The 20,171-nt window shown below is 39.4% G+C and overlaps 2 protein-coding genes across 11 annotated transcripts in view; both read left to right on the top strand.

Annotated features, from left to right (window-relative positions):
* The window catches only part of sp2 (sp2 transcription factor), a 29,901-nt gene extending 21,238 nt beyond the window's left edge, over positions 1-8,663 (top strand). For all 7 annotated transcript variants that reach the window (XM_068321195.1, XM_068321189.1, XM_068321190.1 and 4 more), the window contains exons 6-8: positions 2,737-2,917; positions 5,246-5,439; positions 5,526-8,663. In XM_068321195.1, the coding sequence (XP_068177296.1) occupies positions 2,737-2,917; positions 5,246-5,439; positions 5,526-5,626 (476 nt within the window). In that variant the 3' untranslated portion in view covers positions 5,627-8,663. The remainder of the gene's footprint in view (positions 1-2,736; positions 2,918-5,245; positions 5,440-5,525) is intronic.
* Positions 8,664-12,218: 3,555 nt separating this feature from the next.
* abcc10 (ATP-binding cassette, sub-family C (CFTR/MRP), member 10) overlaps positions 12,219-20,171 on the top strand; it is a 40,935-nt gene continuing 32,982 nt past the window's right edge. For all 4 annotated transcript variants that reach the window (XR_011036892.1, XR_011036893.1, XM_068321179.1 and 1 more), the window contains exons 1-11: positions 12,219-12,459; positions 12,805-12,990; positions 13,750-15,118; positions 15,609-15,836; positions 16,444-16,600; positions 16,867-17,009; positions 17,501-17,580; positions 17,647-17,818; positions 18,197-18,295; positions 18,551-18,740; positions 20,001-20,078. Coding sequence is in view for 2 of the 4 variants with exons in the window: in XM_068321179.1 (XP_068177280.1) it covers positions 12,983-12,990; positions 13,750-15,118; positions 15,609-15,836; positions 16,444-16,600; positions 16,867-17,009; positions 17,501-17,580; positions 17,647-17,818; positions 18,197-18,295; positions 18,551-18,740; positions 20,001-20,078 (2,524 nt within the window). In the remaining 2 variants the exon portion in view is untranslated. The remainder of the gene's footprint in view (positions 12,460-12,804; positions 12,991-13,749; positions 15,119-15,608; positions 15,837-16,443; positions 16,601-16,866; positions 17,010-17,500; positions 17,581-17,646; positions 17,819-18,196; positions 18,296-18,550; positions 18,741-20,000; positions 20,079-20,171) is intronic.

Below are 20,171 nucleotides of genomic sequence, written 5' to 3'. Positions count from 1 at the left end.
TTGTGCTTTTTTCATACGTTATCATTATTTATGTAACTTAAAATTAGTTATACATGTTTGGAGGATTGAATTGGTCCATTAATTTTCCATATTAATCAAATCATTCATATTAATCAAACCATGATTACTTTACCACTCAGAGAGAACTTGCTGAATTGTAAAAGAATAACAGTACACAGTATTTGCAATAACACTGTTAATGATATAAGAATACAATACAGTGCGCCCTCGTTCCTCACGGTTAATGTGTTCCAGGAACCACATACGAATTCTGCGATTGAGCGACAAACTGTTCTTAGTATTTACGGTAATTTAAATGTTATGAACCCTCCCCATACTGATATTAAACCACTTTTTATCTGTACAGAATTACATTTCCCACACTCCTATCGACTGTTTAAAGCACTTCTGTGCTTTAAACCAGTGGTCCCCAATCCCCGGGTACCGGTCCACGGGTCATTTGGTACCCTAACCCTAACCCTAACCGCTTGACAGGTCTGGGTCATGTGACAGGTTATCAACACACACAATGAAGCGCCCATAAACGCACCAGTGTTCTGGATTAAAGTCAAGGCAGATTATCCTGAGATCGCCCAAAAAGTATCGAAAACCCTGCTTCCATTTTCAACCTTCTGTCTTTGTGAAGCGATTTTCTGCTGTGTCTGAAAACCAAACCAAACTGCGGATTAGACCGGACATATGGTACACACTTCAGGTGTCATTGTCTCCCGTTACCCCTAGATCAGCAGTCCCCATCCACTAATTCTCATTATTGTAATTACTATTATTTGATTGACTTGTTCACCTTTCTATTGGAAATGATCAACATTTCTCCTGCGTTGAATGCACTGATTGTAAGTCACGAAATTTCAAAATAAACCTCATTAGTGCAGTCACTTGAATCGAGTTTTTAATGTAATTATTTCTTATAATTATTTTGTTTACAGAGACGAAATAGAGATGTTGATTATCAATTTATGAAAACAAGTTTGTTTATTGTCTGTTGATGTCTACATTTTACATAAAACCACTGCGGACGATTTATTATTAGACTACAGCTGTCCTGGCGTCATTAACAATTATCGAGCAAATGAAGACCGGTCCGTGAAAATATTGTCTTAGATGAAACCCGGTCCGTGGCGCAAAAAAGGTTGGGGACCGCTGCTTTAAACAGTCTGAGACTGACAGAACAAGCGCACTTCCAGATGCTGTCAGCCAATAGAATATGTGTACGGTATCACGTGACTGCCAACCAAAAATCTGCTATGAGGTAGAGCTGCAATCGTTGATGCGCAATCGCTTATTGTAGTAATAGCTGTTGGTAAGTGGTGAGGGAAAAAGGATGCTCTGGCCTTGCCCATGTGCTTCTTATGGGTTTTAAGGCTGCCTTGCCAGAATCAACCTTTCCAATTTAATACTAAATTTTTGCTCTTGTAGAAGCAACTGCACCTGCATATGTAGTACTAGTCACGAGATTAGTAGTGTGGTAGGGACCTATTAATGTGTTACAAAATCATGTATGATGATAGTCAAACAGTGTGCTTTTGGTGGTCTGTTAGAGTAGTGATCCCCAACCACCGAGCCGTGGACTGCTACGAGTCCGTGGGTCATTTGATACCGGGCCGCACAGAAAGAAAAAATACTTAACATTACTTCTGTTCTATTTATTTCAGAGTCTGAAAGATGTTTTATTTTGAAAAGTGACATTTGTGCGGAATGATGCACAGACGAATGCCCCGCTTGACAGGTCTTGGTCACGTGAGAGGTTATCAGCCCACATAATGAAGTCCCCACAACTGCACCAGTGTTCTGGATTAAAGTCAAGACAGATTATCCTGAGATCGCCCAAAAAGTATCGAAAACCCTGCTCCCATTTCCAACCTCCTGTCTTTGTGGAGCGGGATTTTCTGTAGTGACTGTAAAGTAAACCAAATTGCGGAGTAGACCGGACGTCCGGAACACACTTCAGGTGTCATGTCTCCTGTTACCCCTAGATCAGCAGTCCCCAACCACTAATTTTACAAACCAATGGCTTCTGCCCATCAACCTTTTTTTTTTTCTTTTTGGATGTTGTTGTTGATATTCCAACACTCATGAAAGTGAAGTCTGCTGTAATAACATGTCTGGAAAGAAAAGAACAAACCGAAAATTAAACTGAATAATTCTTATTGTTGTAATTAATAATATTTGATTGACTTGTTCACCCTTTTATTGGAAGTGATCAGTATTTCTCCTACGTTGAAGCACTGATTTGTAAGTCGTTAAGTTTAAAAAAAAAACTCATCAGTGCAGTCACTTCAATTGAGTTTTTAATATAATTATTTCTTACAGTTATTTTGTTAACAGAGATGTTGATTATGGAAATATTGTCATGGATGAAAGCGGTCCATGGCATAAAAAAGGTTGGGGACTGCTGTTTTAGACCATCAGGTTCAGGTATGTGGATGAAACCTGGGTCAAAGCCCAAGAAGTGGTAGCTTCCACAGAAAACATCGAGTCAGTGGAGAAGAAGATGGATGATGTCAGGGAGAAGAAATAAAGAAGGAATCATATCTTCACTGCAAATACTAGTTTTTCATGTGTCTGCATTATGTAAAATATCAGTCATTGGAATGTCAACCTAATTTCACAAAAAAAAAAGTCAGCTAGTTGTCTAATAATAGAGTTTTTACTGTCCTGGCAAGAGCCCTGCTTTATCACACTACATAACAGTGTGTTTGTCATTATTTTTGGTAGGCCAACAACACCTCACAGTCCAGACAATGCAGGGTGGAGGACTTCAGCTGACAACAGCACAAGGCCAGCCCGCCATCCAGGTAGACCAGACCCTCACACTGGAGCTACCTGGTCAGCAGCCTGGAGAAAAGAAACGACGTATGGCCTGTATATGTCCCAACTGTAAAGATGCAGACAAGAGGTGAGTGTAAAGAGGAGACAAAAATATATATATTTCCCTGATTGCATTTGTTGTCAGTTTCAGGACAACAAAATTGGGTTGCTATCTTACTATGAACATTACAGTTTTCAGAAAGAAACTGTGAGGCTTTCCTCAACTTCCTGTTAGGCAGCACAGTCGGAGGTTCTGTTACAAACACACATACGTATGGAGCACAAAAAATGTCAGTTATATCTGAAAAAACAACAAGGCCTAGTCCTCAAGGAAAGGATACCCAGTGGGGTAATGTGGCGTTTGCTAAAGAAAGGAACTTGTCCAGCTTGTTCATCAAGGCTGCTCATTTTGAAACTGCAGTAAACTTATCACAGAGACACGCTCAGAAAGGGTTGTCTCTAAAGGCTTGTTTCATTGCTGTCAGATACCGTATGAGACAAGGCAGTCTCCCACGGCATCTTTGGATTCAAAATTTTACCCTGACCTACACATTTTTGTGCCTCTGGCTTCCTGAAAATGTTGCTTTTTGTTTTGTGATTATATTTCATCAGGTTTCAGAGATGTGCACCTAAAAAGGTATAAAAGTGAAAATTTGACCTTGACCTAGTTTTTCAAGGTCAATATTGTGATCTAATTTTCATCCCCTTGCCTCCCTGTATATAACAGTTTTGGTTTCGTCTTTCTTATCCGGTTCTGAGATATGTGCAAAAAAATGAGTGGAGAGTGAGAGTAGAGTAAAATTTTAATGATCCCTTAAGGAGGTTCCGTCAGGGTACTTCTCCGTCGCACTACACACAGCACAGTGAGCACACAGAAAGTTACCAGCACACAGAAAGTAGTACCAACATCTAGAAAGAATTAAAGAAAGCAAGCCCACTTTATTATCCCTCAGTGGGTAAATTGCCTTTCACACTTTACACTACAGTTGCATGCAGTTACATATATGGGTTAGGTTATGCATACATTTGTAGTTGAATACAGGCACCTGAACACAACACACTAGGGGCCTGTAGGTGTGCAATTAGTAACATCCACAACAAACAGTAGGGGGAAGCAGAGTAATCGGGTCGCGCATAGGGGATCGTGCCCCATGTGAGCAGCTTGTAGGGGGGACTGCAACTTGCTCAAGGGCTAGGAGGTGAGCTGACACCTCCCACCGTCAGCTCACACTCCGGAGGATGTCCTGGCGGAAGCGGTACTCAAACCACCGATGGCTGGGCAATCTGTCTTCAAGATGTCTTCTCTACTGCTGGGCCACTGCCGCCCCAACCATAACCCACCAAGAATATGCAAATAAATAGGCATAGGAAAGTAAAGTTTCATAGTGTTTGCAGTGTTTTTGATGTATTATGTATGTCATCCCTCAGCTCTTATGTGGACTCTCTTCTCTTTCATCCCCCAAGCATTTTCATTGCTTGGGGGATGAAGGGGTTCTTAAGTCTGTTGGTTCTGCATGTTGGGAGGCACATCCTCTGGCTGGTCAGGTTTCTCAGGCTTCTGTGGTTGTTTGCTACGGTGTGCAGAGGGTGGCTGACATTGTCCATGATGTCCAGCAGTTCCTCCTAAGTTCTCTTCTCTGCCTGATCAGCTTATGTACAGATGTACAAAAATTGAAATTTGACCTTGACCTACTTTTCTCAAGGTCATCATTTCATTTTCATCCCCTTTGCCACCCGAGTAATGTGCTTTTTGTTTCATCCTTCTGCAACTGTTGTGAAGATATTTGATGGACAAACAGACGAACAAACAAAAACTGACAATTACAATACATCACTGCTTCGCGGGATGTAATTATCAGTCTCTAATTCATGAAAACAGATGGAAAAGTTGCAAAAGCTAAGCCAATCTTGTTCATGCCCTTTCCAAAGTCATCATACGTTTAATACCGGGAGTTGAAAGTTGAATCAATAACCTGCTATCATAAAAACTTATTTTATGTTTTGCTGTACAATAATAATATAAGCGTGGTGAGTGGTTCCTTGGCTGTAAAATACCTATTTTCCAACATTTATACACAGAATATTAAATTTAGAATGACTGGGATATTATTTCTCTGATGCAATAATGAATTGTTAAAACATGATAAAGCATATTAAATTACTGGACTTGCACTAGGAGCTAGTTTGAGGAAGCCACTATTAAAGACAGGTTAAAAACAAAAGGCCTCAAGTTTTCACTCATTATTCTCTTGACAACATATTTTCATTTCAGCCAATTCTAAACCAAATATCTTTTCAACCAAACTGTTCAAAAGTAGGAATCAAACCTGGGCCGTCGCATGATGTCTGTACACGCCTGTAGTCCAATGCTCACCTCTGCTGTTGAAACTATATGTCATTACGTATGTTTGTACAGGCCTGGGGAACTTGGAAAGAGAAAGCACATCTGCCACGTTCCTGGCTGTGAGAAGACATTTAGGAAAACCTCACTGCTCAGAGCCCATGTGCGACTGCACACCGGAGAAAGGCCCTTCGTCTGCAACTGGGTTTTCTGCGGGAAACGCTTCACACGCAGTGACGAGTTGCAACGACATGCAAGGACACACACAGGTCTGTGTGGTTAAAAACACAAACCAAACATTACATGAATTAAATTTAAATAATAATCGTGTTTCTTTTCCCTTTTGTCGTCACAGGAGACAAACGCTTCGAGTGCAGCCAGTGTCAGAAGCGCTTTATGAGGAGCGACCATCTGACGAAGCATTACAAGACACACATAAACACCAAGAACCTGTGAGCTGCCTGTATACTGACTCTATACACAAAAGGACTCTTAAACTAAAGACTGTATTAGAGGAACGAGGAGCAGAGGAGACCGCTTCCACAGGATGGAGAATCTGTAACTACTGTCATGAGACATACTCCCAATATCCTCCATTGCTCCTCAAATACAGTGTGAAAAGCGTCCTGGTTGACTGCAGACTGATCCAGCAGATTCATTACTAATTTATCTATATTTCCTTCTTTCGATTGAGGAGCTGAGAGGCAGCTCAGGTTGAATATACGAGATAGTGAAAGGGTGAGCGCTCAGACAGACATTCAACTCATTTATCACTTATTTATAAACTGGAAGCGCAACAACTATTGAGACATCAGCACCACGACCACAGAACTCCACGTTCCATCTTAAGTTTTCATACCCCCAACTATATGATTTCTTGTTTTGGAATTGTTTTGTAAGTGTAACATAAATTTGTTTTGCCTGAATGGAGTGATAAATTTGTTGTTAGTGTTTCAGCAGAAGCCTCTGCTGATGTTACACCTGTAAAACCCTCCCCCTCCCAAATAAAATCTGAGCGCGTTACATAAATTTCCTTTCAAGCTAATGCTGTAGAAGTTAATATTAGCAACTTTTAATTGCATTTTATTATGCATAATTTTAGTAATGATAACATGTTTCTCACATGATTGTTAAAAACCGATTTACATATTGGGAAATAAAGTCCATGAAGTAAAAAACAACAATATTTTGATGTTACTGATCAGGTTGGCCTGAGTTATTCCAGCACAGAAATCTAAGCTCTGGCATCTCCAAAGGCAAATAATTAAAATGAATGTGTCAGTCAAATGGATCAGTCTTACAGACTTTTTGAAATTGTGTCTGATAGTTTAGTAAACGGGGAGAAAAAATTGGAATTAATTTAACTTTTGGGGTGGGGGTAGGTAGAATGTCACATGTTCTAAAAACAGTTCAAGTTCTCATACTGTCATAAAATGTTCCCCCTGCAAATATGTTGTGATCAGTAAACTGCTCATAGTGAAGCAGAATGTCACATCAGAGAAGTCCAAGGAGGCTAAACTATCAATAATATCTGTGGTAAGAGGAGAAAAGTCAAACATGACAGTTTTGATAATTCTCTACTTAAGAATTCAGTAGATCTAGGTTTGTTTTTTTAAGTTTAAACATGCTATATAGATACTCATGGGAGACAATACCAGTAAGTTGTCTCAGCAGCTCATCCAGTATGAAGTCAGTACTATGTATGCTATTTAAAAATTCTGCACTACTCAAACAGCACTGCAGAGACATTCAGCTGTATTTTTATGTAGGGACAGAGCCGATTTGATGATCATGGAGAAATCTGAGTTGTCTGTAATGGTTTGAGAAATGGTGTTAAAAAGGACTCTGGGTGCCAAGACTTATATATTGATCTCAAGAAAAGTGAAACACCACAGCGATACACCCACTCACCCCTCTTCCCTTCACTAAATCAGGTCATACCATGCAATAACATAATATGGTCATAACCATAGTATGTTATGACCCCCAGATACTATGACAGGTTCGCTTGCATGTACTTCACCCTCATTTGGTTTTGACCGGTACTGTTTAACATGATTTTTACACTTACGTATGTTATAGGCATTTTCGTAGTTTCGTTCTAACATTTTTATATTTACTTGAACTTAAAAAAAAAAAACTTTCCCAAACCTTTGTTCTCTTCATTTGGGTGATTGTCATGCCTGTGTTACCCACGAGTTTATATCATGGCATGCAGTTCTGTTGTCTCAAAGAAAGTATAGATTTGGCATCTGTACCTATTATTCTGCACTTCTTTACTTTCATTATCACTTTGTTTGGACAAGTTATACATTGTAATCAGGTTTGCTATTTTTTGGCCAAACTTGATAATTGTCTCAAAATGAAAAGAAAATGTTCCCAAGGCTTTGATCTGTTAATTTTTGCATGATTCTGAATTATGGCTTTAATGGTGAGTTAACACTTAACTTTTCTTCTGATATGCAGATAGCATTAGACCAACTGTAGAGTATTCTCAGAAATTAACAAATTTAGCTTTACAAGAAAAAATACTTTTTGTCATCTTTGATGTAATCAACATACGGATGTCTGACCATTTGTTGGAGTTCTTTTCATGTAAGACACCCAACTTATTGTGAGAGAAGCTTTTTGGTAAATGTTGCATGTAGCAGCAGCATCTCGTTGTGAAGTTATAATGCTTTGAAAAACGTGTAATAGATGCTGTTGCCCAATTAAAAAATTACCAACAACTTTGAAAAGAAAAAAATAGAATTTGACCAAAAAGCTAAACTCAGATGAATTCTAAAGCATTTTGAGGGAGTTTTCCTCCGTGATCTCCCTAAGTCGACAGATGAAACTTAAGTGGTAAATATTTGCTGTATATATTCAAGAATGTGTCTGAAGACATGTCATGCCAGTTAGGGGGGTGGGGGAGGGTGGGAGTGGGGGCTGCTCCTATTTGTTTCTAATTTATAAATATAACATGTAAATACAGCGTGTCCGGTCGACACAATACAGAATACGTTTGTAGGATATTGGGAAAAAAAAGTTAAGCTGCCTAGTTTTGTGGTTGGCATGACCAGTCCTGAAGGAAATAGATTTTGTACAGTGTGTAGGGAGTAAAATATTATCTTCATTCCTGCTTTGTATCAGATTTATATATCATTTTTCTATTGAATTGAAAATGCCTTAGACAGCTGCACCCAATATTTTTTAAGTTAATGTTTTGTTTTTAATTCCTGGTAACAACAATCATAAAATTCCTGTTTTTTTAATTGCATTATATGCCAAGCTAATGTGTAATGATTTAAAATCCCAGGTCCCAAATTTAGTCAATGTAACTGATGGTGTGCTTTCTGTGGATTAAACGCCTATCCTCTTCCGAGCCTATATGTCATGATGTTCTGCAGCCTATTTTGTTTATCAGAACCCAGAGAGCCATGTGTTTATTTTGTAACTTGTAAAAAGGTGCTCCTTTTCTACAGTCATCCTCTCAATAAAGAATTTAAACTAATTGCATCCTTGTTTGATTTTTAATACTCTAAATTTAGTGCTGGTAGGAGAAAAAGATGCTTCTAAACCAGGGGTCTCCAAACTTTTTCCTGTTAGGGCCACATAACTTTCCCCTTCTCTGGTGGGGGTCCGGGGTCTGTTTGCAACAGAAAAACTGACAATTGTAGGGGTCCTTAAGTGTAATCATTAATCTTCCAGAACCAAATGCAGTGCGCCCCCGGGCATTCGAGCATCAACACTCACGACTACTTCATCGCGGATTTTTGGTAGGCAGTCACGTGAAACTGTATGCGCATTCTATTGGTTGACAGCATCTGGAACTGGGCTATGTACCATCAGTCTGCGACTCAATGAGACACAAAAGTGCTTAACCAGTCCATAAGAGTGTGGGAAAAGATAATACAGAGAGATTGTGGTTTAATGTCAGTATGGGGAGGGTTCATAAATGTTTGAATTACCATAAATAATAAGATAAACAGTTTGTCTAAACACACCGTAATGTGAAATGTAAATAGTTTTTGTACTCTTATCCTATTCCTCACTCACTACTATTCTCTTCCGCCTTTCTATGCACCGACACCGCGTCAAGTTCCTCGAGAGTAATTTTTATTGTACTTGGCAATAAAACCTTTTCTGATTCTGATTCTGATTGTCGCTCTATTGCAGAATTTGCGTGTGGTTCGTGGAGTGCATCAACCGTGAGGAACAAGGGCGCACTGTATTAATAACCCTTTCCTATTATGTCGTATGAGAGGGTGGCATAGAAGTCAGTATGAGAGGGTGGCATAGAAGTCAGTGAGACTGTCCGGCTTGAATGTGTTTGGAGTTTGGTGACGACTGTTGTAGACGGAGTAGCTGCATCTTTTTCTAAAAATTTAACATCCAAATTTTGCAGGGCATAGAATATCCTGGATTAAGTTCCATGTATAGTCCATGAAAACAAAGGGGCTTTCATCAAAACAAAGGGGCTTTCACCAGACCAGATGAAAACAATGATGATCAGGAGTGTAGAGGAGTTGGTGAAATATGAGCAATAAAGACGGACAAGAATTGTTACTAAACCAAAGATCAGAACAGAGTCACTTCAAGATTGGGAGCTCTACAATATTGGACACGTCAAGTATTACATGGAGCAGTTGAAAAAATCAACATCAACGACGTCAGAAACATGGACTAATAAACAAAACAAAAAACAAAACAAATCATGTATTGTGACAACATGGGATAACATTAACTTTGAGACTTTAAAGAGCACACAGATATCTTTTGACAAGATAATACCATGTAAAACTGTTAAACTGTCTGCAACAAACTGGTTAATTCTTGTATAAAAACTGCTGAAAGAGGTGAATATGATCATTATATTCTTGTGGAGAACACTGGCAAGGCCAACTTCTTGTTTTGACTATCCATGATGTTAACAAACCTTGTGTTCCTAGGAAGAATGTAAACATGGTTATACTCTAGGGTAAAAGGCTAATATCTAGAAGTGGATAAGGGTATGAACGTCTGTCAAAATTCAATGTATGAGCTGGTTGAAAACTTTTAATATCTCAGTTTCTTGATTACATATTGTAATGAGAGATATATTTGTTGTTTCTGGGTGACGGTAATTTCACAAGCCTATTGGCTTCAATCCGTCTGCCCTTTTTTTTCGGATGTTATTGTTGATGTTGTAAATGTGATGAAGGTGTGAAGTCTGCTATATTACGGAAGGGTAGAGCTGCCAGACCAAGAAAATAAAAACCGGGACGTATCACGTTATGTCGTGATACGTATCTCGTTATTTCGTGATAGTATCACGTTATTTCGTGATAGTATCACGTTATTTCGTGATAGTATCACGTTATTTCGTGATAGTATCACGTTATTTCGTGATAAGATGTTATGTTGACCCCGCGACCTACGTTTGCGGATGAAGCGGTTTAGAAGATGAATGAATGAATGAATGAATGAATGAATGAATGAATGAATGAATGAATGAATGAATGAATGAATGAATGTTATGTTGAGATGATGGAGCTTGTATCCATGCAGCCGGCCGTGTCCCTCCAGCTCATCAATGAGGAACGACGCTACCTCAAGAGGGTCCGACTCGTTTTTCCTCCGGTATAGCCCCATCTTTTTCAAATGTCGTCTTAGGGTACGCATGCTTATATAAATGTCATCCACGGAGCCCAATAACTGTAAAATCTCACCATGTCTCAAGCCAAGCATGAAATATAATTCAAGGCATCATGTAAAGGAGCCATGATTTACTGATGGCCAGCAGACAGTAAATGAAACCACTTTAAAAAGTCGTATCACGTTATTTCGTGATAGGTATCACGAAATAACGTGATACTATCACAAAATAACGTGATACTATCACAAAATAACGTGATACGTATCACGAAATAACGAGATACGTCCCGGTTTGTATTTTCTTGGTCTGGCAGCTCTACGCTTCCCTACTTTTGACCGGGGCTTTAAATCAGAGTTTTTTGCCAGCTGGTTCTTTCCGAACAGAAACGGCACAACGTTTCTGGTTAATGACTTTCTTGTAAATATAAAGAGCTAACAACAAAGTTTCAAAGCTCCAAAATTTCAGAGCAGAGTTCGCCGGACTGGCATTAACTCTAGATGTGTGATTTAGAGTTGGTGTCTAAATCACACATTTTTTAAAGATTGACAGACTACAGTGTCAATCTAATAACAAGACTGGAGGACTGCCTTCTCCTTGACTACTGGTGATAAACCTCAACTTCTCTCGGCTCTCATTACGCATTGAGAAACACGAGGACAGATACCTTTTCAAGAAGGAAAAACAGAAGGTATTAACCAGTTACTATTTTTCGAATAACTGATTTTGTCCAAGTACATTAAAACAAATTAAGTTTTTTATTTCGTTCTCATTCCAGGAAAATACAAAGGTTGTTTTTTTTTTCGTTCCATGAACCCGTTCAAAGCCCTGATTTTGATACCAGATTTCTGGTGTCATCTCTTTCAGCTGTCAAGTATATAATTAAATTTATTTAAACCTTAATTCAGACTAGGGTTGCATAAGCCTAAATGTGAGATATCCATACCATAATACATTTGTTTGCAGTAATCAATGTATAATTCATTTTATTTTTAAAAATGATTGTTATCTGACATTTTCTAAACTACATTTTTCTAACTGATGATTGGTTATTTAAAATCAGGTAATAGTCTGGCACTCTACACTACAGTCTAGTAAAATCCTCTCTTGTACCCTGTGCCAGTTTTAGAGACTCTAAATAGTTGTGCTTTGCGTAGGACTGTTGTCCAGTCTGCTTCCAGCCAGTAGATGTGAGTTTGCGCTTTTTCTGATTATTTGTTCAAGACCTAGCGTCTTACCCTCTGCCTCTCGCCCGGTGTTGGCTGCCTAGGAGCGGATTCACGGGACTTTCTCCTGTCAGTAAAGCTCCACCTTACTACCCTTCACTGTGTTTTCTTAAAAGCTCATTTCTGCACGGGACATTTATTTTGAAAAGCTTTTTGATACGTCATCAATAATGGACCGAGGAATTTCATTCTATCTGGAAGACGCGACTTGTCATCCATTCTTACCTCAACTCTACTTACTCTGGTTGTATTGTGGAGTGAACGTTAACTTTCATATGTAATTTCATTATTGTTATTGCTATCCCAACCTTGATAGAACATTGGCACACGGGTAGGCCCTGTTTGACAAAATCAGGCGCTTCAAATGAGATAAAGTAGGGTTATTCCGGTTAGTCTGGTTTACTCGATGTTCCTGCGGAAAACAAGTTCCACACAGCCCGGTTGCTAAGGTAACTTATTTTCAGAAATCAGGTTCTGAGGCAGTACTGAACTTGCTTCGTAATGTGACTCATGTTGTCCAAACACCTAAAACTGCACCAGTGAAGCTAAAATGAGCAAAGTTCTGGTTTATGAGCATTATCCAAAGTGTGATTATAGAATAATTAATTTATGGCGTGAATCTGTTTTGAATTTGAAGCAGAATAATTTTGAACTCCAAACTACTGCAAGATCAGTTTCATCAACACATGAGAGATTTCTACTTAAACACACACCTGAAGTTGTGTATTTCTTAATGTTCGTCATGTCCCTCATGGCTCATAATTCATTTCATTTTTTACAATGATGGCATATAGATTGGAGCAGGAATGAGGTACACTGGGCCAGCAGGACTGCTTGCAGATCTCTCATACAAATCCACAGAATCCCTTTCCTGTGTGGCAGAATGGACACGTCAGCCTCTGCTTTAATCAACTCATTCTTGGAGTCTTGCCTCATGTAGGACTTTCTATTTTCAGTGCCTGCTACGTTAGCATGGCAAGGTAAGTGATAAGTGTGCTGCACCTAGCAGTTATAGATGTCAGTCGCCCTTCCATGTGTACTCACGGTTTATTCAAGCTTAAAAAAGGCTTCCTCCAGGTTTTTTCAAAACAAGTCCATCCATCCAATTTCCTAGACCGCTTGGTCCGCCGTCGCGTGGAGCTGGAGTGCTTTTTCAGTAAAGTTATTTCAAGCATTTCAGTGTGTTAACCTTTTCAGGATCATGTAAATAAACAATCAAAATATTTAAAAAAAAATTTTTTTAAGTCTAATGATTTTATTTTATTATTTAAATGTAAAATGTTTTGAATAATTAATGTAAAATTTGCTGATATAATTATAAGCATAAATGTGCTGTGTAAAACCAGAGCTGGGTTGCAGATACCATTGTGGTTAGAATGTAGATTCGACACTGCAGGCCTCCAGCAGTCAGTGTGGGGTTAATTCCACACATGGCCGTTCTCTCTCGCATATTTCCCATCACCTCTTAGGCTGTCTCTATCAAATAGAGGTAACAAATGCCTGAAAAATACCTTAAAAAACATAAAAACAGAATTGGACATGCTATGGTAAATCAAGCAATTACAGAATAGCATTGTGTGTTTAAGCAAAGATTTTCCAATAATATCCAATCAGGCAGTCATTATACATGAAGTCCCAATGTATTACCTTGTTTGTGTTCTATGATGGAAGCATTTCCTATCCACTCAAATCTATAAGCTGTTAATATGTTGTATGTATTTTCTTAATTTTCTTTTCAGACACAGCCTCCTCCAGACATCTCCCTGTGGCTGGAACCTCAGGTTTGTGTCGGCTCTCCTGGCTTCAATGCTCTTCTGCGTAGATATTGTCCTGGTCATCCTCCTCCAGCAGGAGGACATGTACCTGGACATTCTAGCGGATAGCTGTGCCATCTTTGCCTGGCTGGTTCACTTCAGTGCCATCTGGGTGCTCCAGAGAACTATTTTCAGAAGAACCAGAGGACCACTGTTACTGTTTCTGCTGGTCCTCCTGTCTGTCCCGAATGTAGTCATCACCTTGATCATTTACTGTCACAATCAGGAATTCATGAACTTTGCACAGCCTCTTAAATTATCACGTTTTGTGTTGGCCTCAGTTCGGACAGTCCCCCTCCTGGTTTATTTATTGGCATTTATATTTCCCTGCATCCCTGATCCTGGATATACTTTGTATATCAATGCTGTGGATGGATCTCCTCTGATCTCAGAGCACCCCCAGCCAGATACTAGTGAGATGGTGGCCGAGGATGGCAGCGGCTGTGTCTCTCGCCTCTTCTACCTGTGGTTGACTCCTCTCCTCAAACGAGGGAAGAGAGGGGAGCTGGACAAACCATCCGATGTGTATCACTTACCTCAGAAACTACAGACGAAGGTTGTTTTTCGATACTTCCACCAGTGCTGGGAAACTTGCAGACAAAGGACTTCACTCAGTAATAGACAGAATCAGTGGCCCAGGCCAGTCAGCAGAAATCTCATGAGAGGAACCTGGAGTTCAAACTACCAGGAGGAACCATTGGAAGTGGGGGGCGATGTGAGACTGCTGCGGGTGCTGCACAAGGCGTTTGGGTTGTGGTACTACATCCTTGGTGCACTGAAGGTTTTGGTCAAAATTCTGAGCTTTGCAGGTCCGCTGCTTCTCAGTGGTCTGGTGACCTACATGGAGGAAGACGGATCTCCAGCAAGCACAGGGGCCTGGTATGCCCTGGGGCTCTTTGCCACCACTTTTCTGGCTTCTGTCTTCCAAAATATCTTTGTTTTTGAGGTCTCCAAGGTGGCACTGTCAGTACGTGCCGCTCTTATGTCCGCCATCTACAGCAAAGTCCTCCAGGTCAGCAGCAGCAGCCTAGCCAGCTTCAGTCTGGGAGCAGTTGTGAACTTAATGAGTACAGACACAGATCGCGTGATCAACTTCTTCAACAGCTTTCATGAGCTGTGGAGCCTCCCTTTCCAGTTTATTGTTACCCTCTACTTGCTATACTTGCAGGTAGGCCTGGCTTTCCTCGGAGGGCTCGGTGTGGCACTACTGCTGGTGCCATTCAACAAGTTTCTTGCTTCCCGTATCCTTAGCAACAACAAACACATGCTAAGGTTCAAGGACAAGCGTGTTGCGGTAAGGATTTCATATTTTCAGATAAACATTCCTAAATTTGAATATATACACAAATGACATAAAACAAGAAATTGCAGTGCACTTGTCGTTTATAGGCTTTTATACCTCAGTGTCATTGATTGTGGGAGCTGAAGGCATTGTGTTTTCAGGACTTGGCTTATGTAGTATTGGTTGGAATTATTGGTTTAGTTTATGAACATGCACAAGGAGTTTGACTCAATGAACTTATATGATAATTGGCATACAGCAGTTGGAAAAACACAGAAGCGTAAAGACAAGAAAAGGTACTCAGAATCAATATATTTTGTGCAGTCAGAAATTAAAGCAATTGTTCACATATCTATGTATTATCAGGTTTTTGTAAGATTAGTATATGCAAAATGGAATTCAAAATTTGATGCTCTGACTGAACTGGGACCTGTCTCTCTGGTCACCAGGAGAAAGTTGACTTTCAGGCTTCAGTCTTCACTTTGTGTGTTTCCTTTCCCAGTTAATGACAGAGATCCTCTTTGGCATTCGTGTCATCAAATTCTACAACTGGGAGCCTCATTTCAATCACAGGGTCACAGACTGTCGTAAAGAGGAGCTGACCCACCTCAAGGCCATCAAGTACCTGGATGCCATGTGTGTCTACACTTGGGCGGCTCTACCTGTCATCATCTCCATTCTCACCTTTGTCACTTATGTACAGCTAGGACATCAGCTGACTGCAGCCAAGGTAATCATTTTAAATTTATATTTGAATTTATATTGTTTATTTATAATCTTGTTTTTTTCTAAACATGGAGAAAACTGTCAAAAATGTAAGTGGAAGTTATTTTAGCCCACCAAACAGCACTGCAACACCTGAAGATGTTTTATCCAAACCTTCATATTTCACACGATCCCAGATTGTTGATGAGGACAATTTTGCAACATTGTTCTGCTGTGAAAAATTTGTTCAACAGATGACTTCACTTTACATTTCCCGTCAGCATGGCCATGAGAAGATAATGACTGAAATTATTTGTTTGTTTGTTAATCAAATAAACTGCTTCATTATTTATAATTTACAAAGGAAAACAGAGAAATGCAACATGGGAAAAATGTGGAAAAATGCTGAATGTCTGATAATCGATCCCTTTCTTAGTTTTGTATATCTTATCTTTATTCATTAAATTGAGCCTCAGATTTTTGTCTTTATACTCAATAATCAGTCATGAGAATCACTAATTACTTCCTCTTCATCTCCGTCTCTGAATGAAGATTACATCTTCTTTCATGTTTTCAGGTTTGTTATATTTGGGAGTGAAGTGGTAACTAATGTCAGACTTTGGCCTGTGCAGGCGTTCACCACTCTGGCTCTGGTAGGAATGTTAATCGTCCCCCTCAACTCCTTCCCCTGGGTACTTAATGGCATTCTGGAGGCCAAAGTGTCTCTGGAGCGAATCCAGTGTTTCTTCAAACTGACTGATCAGGATTTGCAGGCGTACTACACTCAAGGTATGCTCTGAAGTTTGTGTTTCATCACAGACAAAGCCACAGCATTCATTTGTCATATCTCTTAGCATCCATCTAAGAGACAACATTTCATTTTACTTCAATTTACAATTTTGCAATGGTATTGCCGTTACAACCAAAAATGTTGCATTAGATTTATGTATAAAAAGGTATCACAGAATCCTGTTTATTTTCACCTATAGCGATTAAATATTCTAAATATATCATCATATATCCACCCATTTTGAAATTTACTGTATCTGTCGTAGTGTCTCCTGAAGACAGTCAGACATCTGTCCTGTTGAGCCAGGGAACGTTTTCCTGGCTGGAGCCAAATGATCCCAAAGAAGTGGAAACAACAACTGCTAAAGGGAGTCTACTGTTGCACAACCTCAATCTACACATAGCCAAGGTTCAAGCCGTGTCTTAACATATAGAGCCTTATTTAAATCATCTCAAGTGCATTGTCTAATATCCATGGTGCAAGTGCACTTGAAGTGCAACCTCTTCCCTTTTGCAGATGAAATGTTGCATAATGTCAGTGCGAGGCACCAATGCATTAAGTTTTTAAATTATTTGTAAGTGTGTTTGGAACATGATATAAAAGTAACCAATCAATGTCATCCACCTTTTCCTATTAAGTGGTAAGCTTTTTCCAGAAAACAGAAGTGCATTTCCACAGTCACAATGAGATGTCCATGGAGATATTAGTGTCCACATAAAACAATGATTTGTTCTGGAGGGTAGTAGGGGATTAAATTATACGTGGTGATTCAGATGACATCAGACAACATTTGTTCCCCCTTCAAATGGAGGGGGGGACGAAAATGTAATAAATGTGTTTGTTGTTTAATAATTGATTTTTTTGGCCTCGCTAAAAATGAACACTTGTCTGTCCTGTAGGGCTCGCTGGTTGTTGTGGTGGGAAAGGTGGGCTGTGGAAAGAGTTCGTTACTGGCTGCTCTAAGTGGAGAACTCAACAGGTATATGCTGATAAGTATGACTTAAAATATTACAAGTATCTACTCATCATCTTCCTACCCCTGCAGGTTGAGTGGAGTTGTATATGTTGCAGACAGAGAGGCTGGCTTCGGTCTGGTGTCTCAGGAGCCGTGGATCCAGCATGCATCAGTTCGGGATAACATCCTGTTTGGAAAAGACCTTGATCTGGAATTCTACCAGGCTGTGATTGAGGCCTGTGCTCTCTCGGATGACCTCAAAGTATGATAACTACTTTTTCAGTAACTACTTGAAACAAAATGGAAAACTCAGAGTCAGTGAGGAAATATTTAATGAATGGACTTGAGCAGATCTGCCACACATGCTCTCACATAGCCTCAGGGCAAGACTCAGACAACATAGAAAAGGTGGACAACAGTGGGAACACAGGGGAAAGGAGAAAGGACAGTTTAAGAAGGAAGCTAAACCTCGATGCAGCAGCCACTTAAAAAAAAGAAAAAGAAAATGGGGACTATTTTAAACCTCAACACATCAAAAAGTAAACATAGAATATAGTTGCTATAAAATTCGTAAAGAGCTATGCTTTGCCTAGAGTTTGGGTGATTATGTTGAATGTGTAGTTCTCAAAAATTTCTGAAGGTATTGCCACATGGTGATATGACTGAAGTGGGAGAAAATGGATTGACTCTTAGCGGAGGACAGAAAACTCGACTGACCCTTGCCAGGGCTGTTTATATGGTGAGTCCTCTGATCATCCTCCCGTCTGTTGTGATCACAGACAGACGAGAAATAGTCAATCACTTCATAATTTGATATCCATATGTTTCCATTTACTGTATGTTGCTTTGAGGATGTATCACATGTGGACCACAAAAAATTGTCACAAATGAAGTTGTTCTGTAGAATATTATTTAAAGTGAACACATTAAAATGCCGTGCATCATGTGATGACACTCTTCCCTTTCATTTTGCTATCTGATCTCACCGTGTCAGCACAAAGACATCTACCTCCTTGATGATCCGTTGGCAGCAGTGGATGCTGATGTCGCCGAACACCTCATGAAGAAATGCATCTTAGAGCTCCTGGGAGGAAAGACCAGAATCCTTTGCACACACCGAATTGAATTTGTACACAAAGCGGACATGGTGGTCTTCGTGAACAATGGAACAATCATCAAAACGGGTAAAAAAATTAAAAAAAATTCCCAGGGAGGTGGAAAAGTCAACATGTGACTGTTTTCATAAGGTGAAATGGCTCTGGGTACATAGCACTCATGTCCAAAAATGTTAGGATGCTGTGTATAGTCATATCCCGCAATGTATCAAAAAGGACATTTAAAATGTTATTTTGAAGTTATTTCCTCACATAAATTTCAATAACAGCAAGACAAATATGTTGAGACAGGGTCACATTATCCTTTCTTGCATTGTCTGTTTTTTAACAACAGTCTGCAAGGTGTCACTTTGAATATGGAATGTTTTCCATTCTCCACTGATACAAACTTGTTACGGAGGCTGCTTTCTGATCGGTCCACTGATAAAAAGATGGATGGCCAATTTACTCTTTAGTCTGGAGGACGTGATATCTGTGATTTCCGAAACATTTTGATTAGGACAATTTTCCTCTATCTGTAATGAACCCATGTCCAATGATGACAGTGGTCTTTCTCAGTCTCAGAGTTTTAGCTGTCATTTGTGGATACAATGACTAATGTTAATGGATAATGGCTTTTGGGAGTCTTCCTGAGCTGCTGCAGTGATGTCCACCATAGAACCATATATGTCTTTACTGCAGGGTCATCTGAGGGTCTTCTTTAGTTGTTTTGTGGATGCACAAATTCTTAAGATTCACCAACTCTTTTAATGATATTATGACTTTAGACAATGGAGAGTGGTGAACTGTTTGTCATCTTCAATTCAGAGACTCAGCCTCTATGATGCTCTCTTTTTACCCAAAATGTTTGTAACCTGTCACGACTTAACCTCTATTTTGAGCTGTTCCACCAGCTGCTTTATTTTCACATTTCCCAACTTTTTGTAACCACTTTTTGGAAATATGTTACTGGAAATGAGCTTATAATCACCCCGGAAAATCCTTATTTCTAATTTTATGCATTTGATATGTTGCCGTTTTCGCATGAATGTTTTCCTTTTTTTTTGCATCACTTTTTATTTCTATTTAAATTTTGGAAATGGATTTGTATTACACTACTAATTTTGTTCTATTTCTAATCCTCTAATCTTTCTAATCCTTTCATTATTTTGTTTTTAGCTGAATGTACAAACAACGTACCTGATTAAACTTCATTTTAAGACCTCTGTTTCGAAAGCAGAGATTACACATTCCACTACTGTACTTTGATCACTTTTGGTAGTTAATAATTACAAAAATTACAAGAACTTTTAAAAAAAGTTCCACCCTGTTTTCTTTCCTCTTAAACAGGCACACCAGCAGAAATCCTTCCTATGGTTGAGACAGTGTCGGGAAAATGGAAGAGTGACCATAACCGGACAGAGGAAGGTACGCTAACCTCAGGTTCAGTCTGCTTTGTTTAAAGGGTAGGGATTACAAACACAGCTTCTCTGTTCATTTCTACCACCGTGGTCCAGACTA

Source organism: Antennarius striatus, chromosome 8 (assembly GCF_040054535.1).
Source record: "Antennarius striatus isolate MH-2024 chromosome 8, ASM4005453v1, whole genome shotgun sequence".
NCBI classification, from domain to species: domain Eukaryota; kingdom Metazoa; phylum Chordata; class Actinopteri; order Lophiiformes; family Antennariidae; genus Antennarius; species Antennarius striatus.
Note: the sequence above shows the minus strand (reverse complement) of the source record. Positions and strands in the feature narration are given on the sequence as shown.